At 45.1% G+C, this 16,013-nt stretch overlaps 1 protein-coding gene across 1 annotated transcript; it reads right to left on the bottom strand.

The window, feature by feature from the left end:
* Positions 1-8,265: 8,265 nt before the first annotated feature.
* LOC123183104 (splicing factor U2af small subunit B) lies at positions 8,266-11,403 on the bottom strand. The gene is made up of 2 exons (XM_044595838.1): positions 11,148-11,403; positions 8,266-9,476 (listed from the first exon to the last, which is right to left on the bottom strand). Exon 2 carries the CDS (start codon positions 9,443-9,445, stop codon positions 8,477-8,479), a length of 969 nt encoding a protein of 322 aa, XP_044451773.1. The 5' UTR covers positions 9,446-9,476; positions 11,148-11,403; the 3' UTR covers positions 8,266-8,476.
* Positions 11,404-16,013: the final 4,610 nt, after the last annotated feature.

Below are 16,013 nucleotides of genomic sequence, written 5' to 3'. Positions count from 1 at the left end.
TCTCCAAAAGTTTGTATAAAACCATATGCTTTGATCACACTATCAAAACGTTTATTCCAACTCCGAGAGGATTGCACCAGTCCATAAATGGATTGCTGGAGCTTGCACACTTTGTTAGCACCCTTTGGATCGACAAAACCTTCTGGTTGCATCATATACCACTCTTCTTCTAGAAATCCATTCAGGAATGCAGTTTTGACATCCATTTGCCAAATTTCATAATCATAAAATTCGGCAATTGCTAACATGATTCGGACAGACTTAAGCATCGCTATAGGTGAGAAAGTCTCATCGTAGTCAACCCCTTGAACTTGTCGAAAACCTTTCACAACAAGTCGAGCTTTGTAGACAGTAACATTACTGTCAGCATCAGTCTTCTTCTTGAAGATCCATTTATTCTCTATGGCTTGCTGATCATCGGGCAAGTCAACCAAAGTCCACACTTTGTTCTCATACATGGATCCCATCTCAGATTTCATGGCTTCAAGCCATTTTGCGGAATCTGGGCTCACCATCGCTTCTTCATAGTTCGTAGGTTCGCCATGGTCAAGTAACATGACCTCCAGAATAGGATTACCGTACCACTCTGGTGCGGATCTAACTCTGGTTGACCTACGAGGTTCGGTAGTAACTTGATCTGAAGTTTCTTGATCAATATCATTAATTTCCTCACTAATTGGTGTAGGTGTCACAGGAACCGGTTTTTGTGATGAACTACTTTCCATTAAGGGAGCAGGTACAGTTACCTCATCAAGTTCTACTTTCCTCCCACTCACTTCTTTCGAGAGAAACTCCTTCTCTACAAAGGATCCATTCTTAGCAACAATTGTCTTGCCTTCGGATCTGTGATAGAAGGTGTACCCAACAGTTTCCTTTGGGTATCCTATGAAGACACATTTCTCCGATTTGGGTTCGAGCTTATCAGGTTGAAGCTTTTACACATAAGCATCGCAGCCCCAAACTTTAAGAAATGACAACTTTGGTTTCTTGCCAAACCACAGTCATAAGGCGTCGTCTCAACGGATTTCGATGGTGCCCTATTTAACGTGAATGCAGCCGTCTCTAAGGCATAACCCCAAAATGATAGTGGTAAATCAGTAAGAGACATCATAGATCGCACCATATCTAGTAAAGTATGATTACAACGTTCGGACACACCATTACGCTGTGGTGTTCCGGGTGGCGTGAGTTGCGAAACTATTCCGCATTTTTTCAAATGTAGACCAAACTCGTAACTCAAATATTCTCCTCCACGATCAGATCGTAGAAACTTTATTTTCTTGTTACGATGATTTTCCACTTCACTCTGAAATTCTTTGAACTTTTCAAATGTTTCAGACTTATGTTTCATTAAGTAGATATACCCATATCTGCTCAAATCATCTGTGAAGGTGAGAAAATAACGATACCCGTCGCGAGCCTCAATATTCATCGGACCACATACATCAGTATGTATAATTTCCAATAAATCTGTTGCTCGCTCCATTGTTCCGGAGAACGGCGTTTTTGTCATCTTGCCCATGAGGCATGGTTCGCAAGTACCAAGTAATTCCATAAGTCCATCAGTATGGAGTTTCTTCATGCGCTTTACACCAATATGACCCAAACGGCAGTGCCACAAATAAGTTGCACTATCATTATCAACTTTGCATCTTTTGGCTTCAACATTATGAATATGTGTATTACTACTATCGAGATTCAATACAAATAGACCACTCTTCAAGGGTGCATGACCATAAAAGATATTACTCATATAAATAGAACAACCATTATTCTCATATTTAAATGAATAACCGTCTCGCATCAAACAAGATCCAGATATAATGTTCATGCTTAACGCTGGCACCAAATAACAATTATTCAGGTCTAAAACTAATCCCGAAGGTAGATGTAGAGGTAGCGTGCCGACGGCGATCACATCGACTTTGGAACCATTTCCCACGCGCATCGTCACCTCGTCCTTAGCCAATCTTCGCTCAATCCGTAGTCCCTGTTTTGAGTTGCAAATATTAGCAACAGCACCAGTATCAAATACCCAGGTGCTACTGCGAGCTTTAGTAAGGTACACATCAATAACATGTATATCACATATACCTTTATTCACCTTGCCATCCTTCTTATCCGCCAAATACTTGGGGCAGTTCTGCTTCCAATGACCAGTCACTTTGTAGTAGAAGCACTCAGTCTCAGGTCCAGACTTAGGTTTCTTCTCCTGAGCAGCAACTTGTTTGCCGTTATTCTTGAAGTTCCCCTTCTTCTTCCCTTTACCCTTTTTCTTGAAACTGGTGGTCTTGTTGACCATCAACACTTGATGCTCCTTTTTTATTTCTACCTCCGCAGCCTTTAGCATTGCGAAGAGCTCGGGAATTGTCTTATCCATCCCTTGCATATTATAGTTCATCACGAAGCTCTTGTAGCTTAGTGGCAGTGATTGAAGAATTCTGTCAATGACACTATCATACGGAAGATTAACTCCCAGTTGAATCAAGTGATTGTTATACCCAGACATTTTGAGTATATGTTCACTGACAGAACTATTCTCCTCCATCTTGCAGCTGTAGAACTTATTGGAGACTTCATATCTCTCAATCCGAGAATTTGCTTGAAATATTAACTTCAACTCCTGGAACATCTCATATGCTCCATGACGTTCAAAATGTCGCTGAAGTCCCGGTTCTAAGCCGTAAAGTATGGCACACTGAACTATCGAGTAGTCATCAACACGCGACTGCCAGGCATTCACAATGTATGCAGTTGCCGGCGCGGGTGGTACACCTAGCGGTGCTTTCAGGACGTAATTCTTCTGTGCAGCAATGAGGATAATCCTCAAGTTACGGACCCAGTCCGTGTAATTGCTACCATCATCTTTCAACTTTGCTTCCTCAAGGAACGCATTAAAATTCAACGGAACAATAGCACGGGCCATCTATCTACAACAACATAGACAAGCAAAATACTATTAGGTACTAAGTTCATGATAAATTTAAGTTCAATTAATCATATTACTTAAGAACTCCCACTTAGATAGACATCCCTCTAACCATCTAAGTGATCACGTGATCCAATTCAACTAAACCATAACCGATCATCACGTGAGATGGAGTAGTTTTCAATGGTGAACATCACTATGTTGATCATATCTACTATATGATTCACGCTCGACCTTTCGGTCTCAGTGTTCCGAGGCCATATCTGCATATGCTAGGCTCGTCAAGTTTAACCCGAGTATTTCTGCGTGTGCAAAACTGGCTTGCACCCGTTGTAGATGAACGTTGAGCTTATCACACCCGATCATCACGTGGTGTCTCGGCACGACGAACTTTGGCAACGGTGCATACTCAGGGAGAACACTTTTACCTTGAAATTTAGTGAGAGATCATCTTATAATGCTACCGTCAATCAAAGCAGAATAAGATGCATAAAGGATAAACATCACATGCAATCAATATAAGTGATATGATATGGCCATCATAATCTTGTGCCTTTGATCTCCATCTCCAAAGCACCGTCATGATCACCATCGTCATAGGCGCGACACCTTGATCTCCATTGTAGCATCGTTGTCGTCTCGCCAACTATTGCTTCTACGACTATCGCTACCGCTTAGTGATAAAGTAAAGCAATTACAGGGCGATTGCATTGCATACAATAAAGCGACAACCATATGGCTCCTGCCAGTTGCCGATAATTCCGTTACAAAACATGATCATCTCATACAATAAAATATAGCATCATGCCTTGACCATATCATATCACAACATACCCTGCAAAAACAAGTTCGACGTCCTCTACTTTGTTGTTGCAAGTTTTACGTGGCTGCTACGGGCTGAGCAAGAACCGTTCTTACCTACGCATCAAAACCACAACGATATTTCGTCAAGTTAGTGATGTTTTAACCTTCAACAAGGACCGGGCGTAGTCACACTCGGTTCAACTAAAGTTGGAGAAACAGACACCCGCCAGCCACCTTTGTGCAAAGCACGTCGGTAAAACCAGTCTCGCGTAAGCGTACGCGTAATGTCGGTTCGGGCCACTTCATCCAACAATACCGCCGAACCAAAGTATGACATGCTGGTAAGCAGTATGACTTGTATCGCCCACAACTCACTTGTGTTCTACTCGTGCATATAACATCTACGCATAAACCTGGCTCGGATGCCACTGTTGGGTAACGTAGTAATTTCAAAAAAATTCTACGCACACGCAAGATCATGGTGATGCATAGCAACGAGAGGGGAGAGTGTGTCCACGTACCCTCGTAGACCGAAAGCGGAAGCGTTATGACAACGCGGTTGATGTAGTCGTACGTCTTCACGATCGACCGATCCTCAGTACCGTATGTACGGCACCTTCGTGTTCTGCACACGTTCAGCTTGGAGACGTCCCGCGAACTCACGATCCAGTAGAGCTTCGCCGGAGAGTTTCGTCAGCACGACGGCGTGATGACGGTGATGAACATGCTACCGACGCAGGGCTTCGCCTAAGCACCGCTACGATATTACCGAGGTGGATTATGGTGGAGGGGGGCACCGCACACGGCTAAGAGATCAATGATCAATTGTTGTGTCTTGGGGTGCCCCCTGCCCCCGTATATAAAGGAGCTAGGGGGAGGCGGCCGGCCAGGAGGAGGGCGCACCAAGGGGGGAGTCCTACTCCCACCGGGAGTAGGACTCCTCCTTTCCTAGTAGGAGTAGGAGAAGGGGGAAGGAGGAGAGAGAGGGGAAGGAATGGGGGGCGCCGCCCCCCCCCTCCTTGTCCAATTCGGACTAGAGGGGAGGGGGCGCGCGGCCTGCCCTGGCCGCCCCTCCTCTTCTCCACTAAGGCCCAATAGGCCCATTACACTCCCCGGGGGGTTCCGGTAACCCCCCGTTACCCCGGTAAATGTTCGAAACCTCCCGAAACACTTCCGGTGTCCAAACATAATCGTTCAATATATCGATCTTTACGTCTCGACCATTTCGAGACTCCTCGTCATGTCCGTGATCATATCCGGGACTCCGAACTACCTTCGGTACATCAAAACACATAAACTCATAATACCGAACGTTAAGCGTGCGGACCCTACGGGTTCGAGAACTATGTAGACATGACCGAGACACGTCTCCGGTCAATAACCAATAGCGGAACCTGGATGCTCATATTGGCTCCCACATATTCTACGAAGATCTTTATCGGTCAAACTGCATAACAACATACGTTGTTCCCTTTGTCATCGGTATGTTATTTGCCCGAGATTCGATCGTCGGTATCTCAATACCTAGATCAATCTCGTTACCGGCAAGTCTCTTTACTCGTTCCGTAATGCATCATCCCGTAACTAACTCATTAGCCACATTGCTTGCAAGGCTTATAGTGATGTGCATTACCGAGAGGGCCCAGAGATACCTCTCCGACAATCGAAGTGACAAATCCTAATCTCGATCTATGCCGACTCAACAAGTACCATCGGAGACACCTGTAGAGCACCTTTATAATCACCCAGTTACGTTGTGACGTTTGGTAGCACACAAAGTGTTCCTCCGGTAATCGGGAGTTGCATAATCTCATAGTCATAGGAACATGTATAAGTCATGAAGAAAGCAATAGCAGTAAACTAAACGATCAAGTGCTAAGCTAACGGAATGGGTCAAGTCAATCACATCATTCTTCTAATGATGTGATCCCGTTTATCAAATGACAACTCACGTCTATGGTTAGGAAACATAACCATCTTTGATCAACGAGCTAGTCTAGTAGAGGCATACTAGTGACACTCTGTTTGTCTATGTATTCACACATGTATTATGTTTCCGGTTAATACAATTCTAGCATGAATAATAAACATTTATCATGAAATAAGAAAATAAATAATAACTTTATTATTGCCTCTAGGGCATATTTCCTTCACTTTTCTGCCAGGGGAGATGGCACAAGCTCCGTGGTTTTGTCGTCTCTCTCGGTCTTTCCAAACTTTCCTCATGGTTGCGGACATGTGCATGTAGCAAGGAGCCCAAAAGCTACAGGAGTTGGGCTGGAACTTTTGGGCAGCATAACTTGCTGTACCAGAGCATTCATGGACTGGAGAAGAAGATTGAATCGGAAGACCACTCAAGGCACCTTGAGATTCCAGAGAATGTCAAGAAGCTGGTGTTCAAAAATATGTGCAGATGGTTCTTCGGTCTTCCTGCAAAGCCTCAAATTGGTGCTGATGGGAAAAAAGATGAACAAGCTGCAAAGGCCATGACCATACCCTACGAGCCTATGGAGTCAGACGGAGATATGAGGTTCCTTCATGAATTTCAGAGGTCATCATCATCTGGCACATCGCCACAGACATTTTCCTCATGAGCACCACCCATATCATCACGGAAGCAGCTTCCCAAGAACATGTGAAGGCGATCAAGGTGACGTCTGATTACATGACGTTCCTTGCCACCGCATGCCCCCACATGGTACCGGGCCTTGACCGCAGCCTGTACGAGATTACCCACCGTGCTCTGGAGGAGTTGAGGAGCGCCATGGAGTTGGAGACCATTTCCAGTAGACCCAATGGGTATACTAGTTCAACAGAAGAATTTGTTGAGTGGATGCTGCATAGGTTAATGCCACATAATATTGCGAATACTACCATCCGGGTAGGAACTGACCTCGCCCAGGTGCTGCTAAGCCTACTGTGCAAAACTACCAAAAATGCCATGCCTACCTGGATCCTTACATGGTTTGCACACTGGATCCCACGTTTCGCTTATCCTCCTGTAAGGGGTATAGGTGATATTTTGGAGTTCATCTTTGATGCCTGGGTGGGTCTGCTTGTCCAGGCGTCCATCCGATGCAGCAGGGAGTCCCATGCCAAGCAGTGGCGTATCTAGGGGGTGGACAGGGTGGTCCATGGACCACCCTGGAATTTCCCCATAATATATATAGCATAGAGAAAAATATATTTTTATAATAAATAAATATATTTATGTGAATATTTTGCATTGGTGGACCACCCTGGCATGTTGGGCTAGCTACGCCACTGATGCCAAGCAACTCGGCCGTGGTGGTGACCTAACAACCATCGTGTGGATGATGGCGAAGCACGCAAGAGATTAGTACTGTCAAACCAAGTATCATATCCTTCTTCCTCTGCAATAACTTTGTTGTGATGCTTCTCATCTCACCAGCTGCTGGCAAATGTGTACCCTCTCTCTGTCCGAAGTTGTACTCATGTATCTCTGGTTTGGCCGTCCTATGTTGTTATGCTTTCCTCTGCATTATTATGCAAATAATTTGATGTGTCTGAATCTTGAGTTACTACCACATTCATTAACTGATCACTCCGCTCAGTTGTGATTAATGATTTTTTGTGAAAATGTTAGCGAAAGAAATATGCAAAAAGGGGTATAAAGAAATCTAAAAATAGACAAAACCATTGGGGCTATCATATTCCACCACAATATCAAATGCAGCCTTAATCCATTACCCTGTTTGGATAGTGTAATTTTATTATGTGCTTAGCGGTATTTAGCTCGGCAATGAATGGTCACACAAATTTTTCCCCGGAAAACCAAATCGCTGAGTCGGTAAATTGAGTTATTGCTGTGGCAAGTGAGGGGGCCTATATAGCGTTTGAACATATGGTCTACAAGCAAAGATGAAGAAGACATAGTGTTCCAGTTTACAGCAATTTACAGAAAAGACGAAACTGCTAAGAGATACATAGTGTTCCAGTTTTTCTTTATCTTTGCTTAACAGTTTCTTTTTTTGGTTCTTGTGGTTGATGCTATAATCCTGGCCGGTTGATAACTTTGTTGATTCAAAGCAGGGCTTGAGTTGAGCCTTCGTTCTAAAATAAACCTTATGCTGTGGGAAATTACAGTAAAACAGATGACAGGATATAATACTTAGAAAATAAGTGACTAAACAACGACCAATACTGTAAAAGAAATGGCAGTTTTACACGTCCCATGGACCAAAACGAATGTGATGCTGCACCAGACAGGTCACTCAACCAAGCAATATTTCTATCGACACACACACACTTAACTATAGCCAGCGAACAGACAACCAAAAACTTCGCCCTGCGCTTTTGCCCTCTATGCTGCCGCGTAGTGTGATTGTTTCGTTTCATCTTGTGATTTCCTGGAAAGAAAACATCAACTGGCAAGTGATGATATATACTGATTACGTGTAGTTAAATGGCTTACTATATGGTCGACAACAGATAGATGTTATATTCTAAATGAGAAAACGAAACCATATAAGATCAAACCAACAAAAGCAGAACACTGTAAACTTGGCAGATAATACGAGAATCCTGCAGATAAATATTGAGCACAAATAGCAGCTTACACGCCTCTAATAGAATCCTGCACTTGACAGGTCACTCAACCAAGCAATAGTACTATATCAACCAATGTCTGACAGTAAACCACCAGACTCAACATAGGAGCAAACTAACGACACAAGAATGAAAAGGTAAATAACGCTTGCGGTTCCACTACTCGCGGTTTCATCACTTCTTCTCCTCCCGCTCACGGTTCCACTGCTCGATCTTGGCCCTGCGCTCCTCGCTGTTCTCCCTGGCTGGAGGGCTCCTTCCACGTCGTGGCGGGCTGCCACCATACCTGCGCCTTGGTCCATCATCATACCTGTCATGCCTGCCACCACCTCCACCCCTGCCGCCACCACGGTAACCGCCACCACCACCACCACGATAGCCACCCCCATCACCTCCACGGTAGCCACCACCACCACCTCCACGGTAACCGCCACCATCACCTCCATCGCCTCCACGGTAACCGCCACCGCCACCACGGTATTCATCCCGGCCATCACGGCGGAAGTCGCCACCACGGTCACGGTTGTCCCTCCTGTGCTGTGGGCTCGGGCTGCGGCTCCTCCCGTGGCTCCTCCTGGAACGCCCACCATATAGCTTCCTCCTGAGCTCCCTACCAATCTGCTTCACGTGCATGAAGTTGCAGTAGCCACCACGGTTGCAGCTGTTCTCCTCAAACTGCCTGCAGGTAGCCTCACGGAAGTCCGTGACAGGGGAGTACTCCACGATGATCGGGCGACCAGAGTAGAAGCGGCCTTGGAGGGCGTTGTGAGCAGCCACTGCCTGCTCTTCCTCCCTGAACTGGACATAGACATTCCCGATCATGTGGTCAGCAAGGTTGTCACACACGTTCAGGGTCTCAACCTCACCAAACTTGCTCAGCTCCTCGTAGATATCCTCATAGAAGTCCTCAAAGTGCTCCTGCATCTTCTCTGGAGCAATAGCCACACCTTGGGCATCAACTCCAGGGGTGATCATATCAGGTCGCTGGTACATGTTAGCAAGCACAATAGTTGGCGATGTGGTTGGCCTGTTGTGCAGACGGGAGCAACGATCCCCATGACGGCAAGCTCCAATCTTGAAGTAAAAGGGGCAGTTGACCCTATCCTTCTCCGTGCCAAAAATTGAAGCCAAGTGCTCCGCCATTGTTTTGGGAGCACTTCAGATGATGCTGAAGCTGCACAAAACAAAGATAAGAACAGCATCAGAAATTCTTATCTAGAAGAAAAGAATCTATGTGCTTAAAAATACATTATTGGGTTCTCTGGCAAGAACAGGGAGCAAGGAATACTGGAATACCTCAATTAAGGTCGTCACAGTGCATTACAGAAGACAAAATATCGATGGGAACATATAGGATTAAACCAACCAGGCTCACAAGACCTATGTATCTTTTTTAATATCACCAACATGTACAATTCCTGTGAATTTACCCCTGTAACGCTCACTGTTTGGTTGGAACATTATAAAGCACAAGCTATTCCCAGTCCATTTTTAACCTAATCTGCACACTTATTCAAAATCGTTAATATTATAGCAACAAGCTCAATAGAAAGAAGACCAGAAGAATCATGATCAACTTCAGGCATCATCAGGACTAGATCTGCTCCTAGTAAACTGATCAATTTTTTAACCTAAAGCTGCACACCGTTGAAAACGGTTAAACCAGAAATAAAGAGATGAAGTGTTCCTCCCACTAGAGTGTTAGTGTTTCTCCCCCTGCAACTGCAAAAAGAGACCAAACAACATAGCACAAAAGAAATAACTTTTTGCCTGTTGCACGAGGGCACTCCTTCTGGGTTGCAGGCCTTGTTATATCCGCCAGACAAAGATTACTATACGATCCGTTTTAAAACCTAATCTGCACACCGTTTTAGAATATTAATCTTTGATTGAAGAGAACAGCCCAAAACAAACAAAAAAGAAGTACCAACCAGAACAGCATAGATGCACACATAATTTAAAGCAGACTGCTGCATACATGTTCACAAACCTCTTGTAATCCAGTAAAAGGTGTGTCTAAATCGTAAAACCCCAAACTCCACTAAACAAGGCCACTCGTATACACCTGACCTAAGAACCACCCAGGTATCCCGTCAAACAAGCACTTCTAGCCGCACGAAAGGATACAACAAAGAGGACACAACAGCAGCAGAGTAGGCCAGCAACAGCTGTTGCAGCATAGTAGATGGAAAGAATATAGCTTCAACATCCTTAACCTGACAAATTTTCAGCATCTACTGCTGACCATAGATTTAGCCCCCCTCAATACCATCAAGGGTATTTCAACATAGAATTTGCATAGCCCTACATTCAATTCCCATGTTAGTTAATCTTGGCATATTCCCTACTTATACTAGGAAGTCCCGACCCAGCAGCAAAATTTGGGGAGCGATTTATTCTACAAATTGAATATAAATTCAGTTTCCCCTGCACTATTTAGTAGTTAATATAAAGAACAAAGAATTTGCAGAACCCTAGATTCAATTAGGATGATATTTACAACAGAACTGAGGGATCGATTTATTTGCTCTAGGAATCTCACGAGGGACGCCTACCAGTTAATAGCAACAATCTTCCAGCACAGGAATTGCAAAACCCTAGATTCAATTCCCCTATCGCTTAACCTCGGGTTATTCCCAGCCGAAATCTCCCGAACCAATTCGGGCGCAACGATCTATTTGCTCCCGAGAGACATGCAAAAACTACTGCATCCGACATCTACCAGGCGCAAATCGACAAATCGTCCAACGAGAACGCGGAAAAATCTAGCGCCAAACCTAGATCGGCCGCCGAGAGGAAGACGGGGGCAGCAGACAGACAATCTGGGGGTCGGGCGGACACGCACCTCGGGAGCGGGAGGACGGCGGCTATCCTCTCGATCGATCCGGCGGCTTCGCTGCCGCGGCCGCTGGTTGACGGAGGAGGCGCACCTGACCTGGCTGTGGCGGCGCGGCGGAGGAGGCAGAGAGGGGTCGGGGCGGATGGGGAGGGTCCGCGTAAATATAGCCTGGTGGGAAGGGAGAGCACGAGCGGCGGAGCGCGTGGCTCGTCTCGGGCCGTACGATCGGGGACCGATGGCTGACGTTGGCGGATGCGTTTGGAAACAAATTTCAGGGTCTTGCTTTTCTCGTCATCAAAGGAAAGGAAATAAAAAAGCTACCCTCCCATCCTCTCAACGTGGATTCCTTCTTCGCGTACTCAATTGGCCGATGACACACTAATGGTCATGAAGGGGGATATTCAGCAAGCAAGTACAGAGTCAAGATACGTGTTTTCTCTTTGGTTAGCGACCGGGAACCCTAGCCATCGCCGTCTTTCGGCAACTCCTCTCCATCGTCGACCTCTTGTTCGTCCGTGGTGAGGGAGGTCGAGGTCGACGATGGAGAGGGCGGGGGGCGGGGGGGGGGGGGGGGGGGTCGCCGTATCCCGTGCGTGCGGATCGTTTTAGCTTTAGGTTCTAGGCCCCTGGTAGCTTAGAGTTTTTGGATCGTTCAACGTCTTGGCTTCGGCGGCGGCAACGGCGATGCTGAATAAAGAAGCTCCAGATTCTTCTCCGATGAGGCGATCATCTCTATGGTCGGTGATGGATTTGGGAACCAGTCTGTTCAAGCGGGGATCTCATGGCAGCAGCGGCATCCTTGTAGTGGACATATGTCCTCGGGCTTCGTTGTTGCCACGGCATCTACTCAACGTCAGCGTGGAGCTTTGGAGGTAGTCTAGGAGCGTATGCAGACTGTGCTCTGCATTGATGACATCTTGAAGACGGACGTGTGCTGGGTTCGTGGTTGATAGATGGCAGGTATGGTTTCCTCCTTTGGCGTCTTAGTCATGGTGGGTGCCAGGTCCGGAATTTGATGGCCTGTTCGGGGTGCTGCCCCGGTCTAATTCGGCAATGACTTCACTTTTCGTGAGCCATCTTGGAGGTCCGCAAAGCTGCATATCAGCGATGGAGCCGCATCGAGCTCGGGTGAGAAGGTGTTCCGTCATTTTGTGGGAAAAAATGTTCTTGATATGTACTCCCTCCGTCCCAAAATTCTTGTCTTACATTTGTCTAAATACGGATGTATCAAGTCAACGTGACTTGATACATCCGTATCTAGACAAATGTAAGACAAGAATTTTGGGACGGAGGGAGTAACAGGCGACCGCAACACTCCCATCGTGTTTGTTGGGCTGGCCCAACTGTTCACGGATTTGCAAAAAGTTTATCAATTTTGAAAAAAAATCACTTGATTTACCAGAAAGTTTCTAAAAGATGAAAATAGTTCGTGGATTGAAAAAATATACGGATTTGAAAACAAATTTGAAAAGTTCATGATCTAAAAATAGTTCATGAAATTTTAAAAAATAAAAGAAAATGAAAAAATAAAAAGAAGAAGAAAAAGTGGACAAAAAAATAGGGTCATGTTGGTTAGTGTTATATTTGAAGAAGAAAAAAGAAGATAACTAGACACAACAAGAAAGTAGTTCGGTTTGTTATTGCCTTGTACTAAGGGTAGAGGTGCTGAGTCCGAATTGGGCACTCAATTTTTGAAGGTTTTACAGAACAGGAAAAGGTGTAAAATGGGCTGGCCCAATTGTTCACGGATTTGGAAAAATTTTGAAAAAAGATGTTCACGTATTTGAAAAAAAATCACTTTCTTTAATAGAAAGTTTGTAAAAGATGAAAATAGTTCGTGGATTGAAAAAAGTACACGGATTTGGAAAAAAGTTCACGGATTTGAAAACAAATTTGAACACTTCATGAATTAAAAAAAAGAAAAAGAAAGAGAAAAATAAAATAAGAAGAAAAACCGGACAAACAAGAAAAACCAAGCAGGGTCACGTTGGTTGGTGTTATATTTGAAGAAGAAAAAGAAGACAACTAGACACAACAAGAAAGTAGTTCAGTTTGTTATTGCCTTGTACTAAGGGTAGAGGTGCTGGGTTCGAAATGGGCACTCAGTTTTTGAAGGTTTTACAGAACAGGGAAAAGTGTAAAATGGGCCGACCCAGGAAGAGTATGGAGAGATCTCTATCTTTGATGTGTTTAGGGGGTGTACAAACGCAAAAGTGTAAAGATCAACATGGACTCCGGCGGAGCGCCATGTCTATAGCCAGACGGCCGGACCGCCAGAGCATCTACAGTTGGAGCCGTCGACACTCCTTGTGGCATTTTTGCGACGCATGAAGATGATGTAAGGCCACACAGTCCAGATGTTGACCGCGCGACTGAAAATCATGCACGCACCAGGCATAATATGCCAGTCACCAAGAGTGGTATGTGGAGCCGAGAACATTCGCCGACACACGCGTGATGCTGATCGCATGGGAAGAGAAGTGGCACCATCAAAATTTCGTAGTAGAAACGCTCCAACGATCCCTCGCCTCCGACAAGAGTGTATGTCACTGGTAAATCTAGGTATGCCTGATGGTCCGTAGACAATAGACCACGAGTCATCGATCACTACCTCACCAAGGACGTGATCTTCCTCCATAAGCACCGTCGAGCAACCATGCCCGGCCATCCGCACCACCAGCCAGTGTCATCGGCACTGCCACTGCACACCACCTCCGCCATGTCACATCAGGGAATCACCGCTATATTGTCTCCATGCCTCATCCACTCAAGTCTATGAACCAAAGAGACAAGGACATGACAACTGCGGCGCAACCCACTTACCAACCACGGGTCCCTCCAGCCAGTACTATCTCCAAAACGATGCCCCCAAGAGGGGAAACAACAGAGAATGACGTCATCATCTAATGCTAAAAATTAGATCTACGGTTTTCCCTGGAGCACTCACGCAAGGAGGCATGAGTTGCAGCATGGGCACCCTCAATAGGGTCACGACGTCCGTCAACACTGCTGCATGTCGCCCTGACCGCAACCAGACTGGTTTTCGCCGACAGCCTCGTCACCCTAAATGATCGGTGGCTGGTCCACACGGTACACCACCGACGCCTTCTGCCCTACTGGAGAAGCCTGGCCGAGCTTTGGGGGATGGAGAGAGGAAGCAAGTGTCTCTGCTCTACACGCACCGCCTGGCAGGAGCTCTGTTACTGAAGAAGAGTATCATCACACCGCCCTAGATATGCAGGGAAACATGCCACGCCTCCACCGCGCGCGGCACGGGCTTAGCCCGATCGCCTCCTTTGGCGGCGGCGACGGGGGTTGAAAGAGAAGGTTAGTCTGGCTGCAGTTGTAGATAAGGATCCCCGTGTCGCCCACGAGAGTGAGGCGAGGGTCTTTTCTAGTAGTTTGTATTCCAAGCCTAACCAAGAATTCCAAAAAAAGCTCAACTGATGCCTCTTTGTGTTAAAGCTCCCCTACACATCACCAAGTAAAAAGATACACTTCACGTTGGACACTTGCATATGTGGAAGGCCTCTAGCGTCGTCGTTTGTTCCAGGGTTGAGCGTCACATCCATGATGGAAAATTTGCCTACGTCACTGTAGTTTCTGATGGACAATTTGCCTTCCACATTTCTTCACCACGAAAGAAGGTTAAACCTCACCGGCTCACCGTGACACTTTATCTAGACTACGTGTGCTAATGTAATTTTAGGACTCTACTAATGCCAAACGTGTGGCATGAATATATGGCAACTCCGAATACTTTTTATGACAAGCTCAGTGACACGAGAATGGCAATTTTAGTTGTGAAGCACGTTAACTTTTTTTCGGATGACAAGTTTCAGTTTTTTAGGGTTTTTCTGGATGACAACTTTAGTTGTAAAAAACATCAGGATCGAAGTGCTTTGTGTCACATGGTAATTTTATCCCCAACCATATTGCAAAACATGGCGGTCCCTCAGAAATGTGAGTAACACCGACTCGAAATAATAGTGATATGAGTAACATTTACGTTGATGCACTAAGAACTACGTATCATTTGATTTTCACGCAAGAAGAGAAAGTGCAGTTAAACCGCAAGGAAGTAATGGTTTTGTTAGCGTTCTTATCTCTACTCTTATAAAAAGCAAAGTTAGTGATAATGGTGTGCCTGTCATCCTGCAATATAGGCCGTTCGGTCTATATCTAACGTATAGGAAGGAAACTATGACAATTTACCCGCACTCCTCTCCACATTTGCAGATACGGCCTTCCCTCGTTCATCCTTTTCTTCTACAAGATAAACTACTCATTTGCAGACCGACCCAACCAGTGATAAATATCACATCCAAGAGCATCTCTAGCTATTTCTCTAAAACTAACTCCTAAACTATAACTACTTAAATGCCAGGATAGAAAGAAGCGCACACCTAGTTCTTTTCCTAACACACGAACTCTCCCAAAGGAATCTATGATAATTCTTCAACCATTTTGCTCACATAATCCATTCCAACTTGATATTTGCACAACACATTAATCCGAAACTTTGATAATTCCAGTACACAAATTTCAACAACATTTCAGATTTAAATATTCAAATTGAAACACACCGTATGGTTCAACCAGAGTAACAATTCAAGTAAAACATGATAAAGGCATAGAGAATCAAGTGCTACAAAGGTGCACAAATTCAAATTTTCAAATTTGAACACACCATAGGGCCCTGACGACGACTTTTAAAATATCTCGATGGTGAAGTTTTGCAAAAGGTCACACAATCAATCTATGCTTTTTATCGCATTAGAGTTTCGGAGTAGTATGTCTCCTTGGACATTTGTAATATTATGCATGCGCGTGAATGAATAATAAAGCATGTAAGGGAGAAGGCCTCCTTTT

The sequence above is a fragment of the Triticum aestivum genome, chromosome 1D, assembly GCF_018294505.1.
Source record: "Triticum aestivum cultivar Chinese Spring chromosome 1D, IWGSC CS RefSeq v2.1, whole genome shotgun sequence".
Lineage (NCBI taxonomy): Eukaryota > Viridiplantae > Streptophyta > Magnoliopsida > Poales > Poaceae > Triticum > Triticum aestivum.
This window is presented reverse-complemented; position numbering and strand designations above follow the sequence as displayed.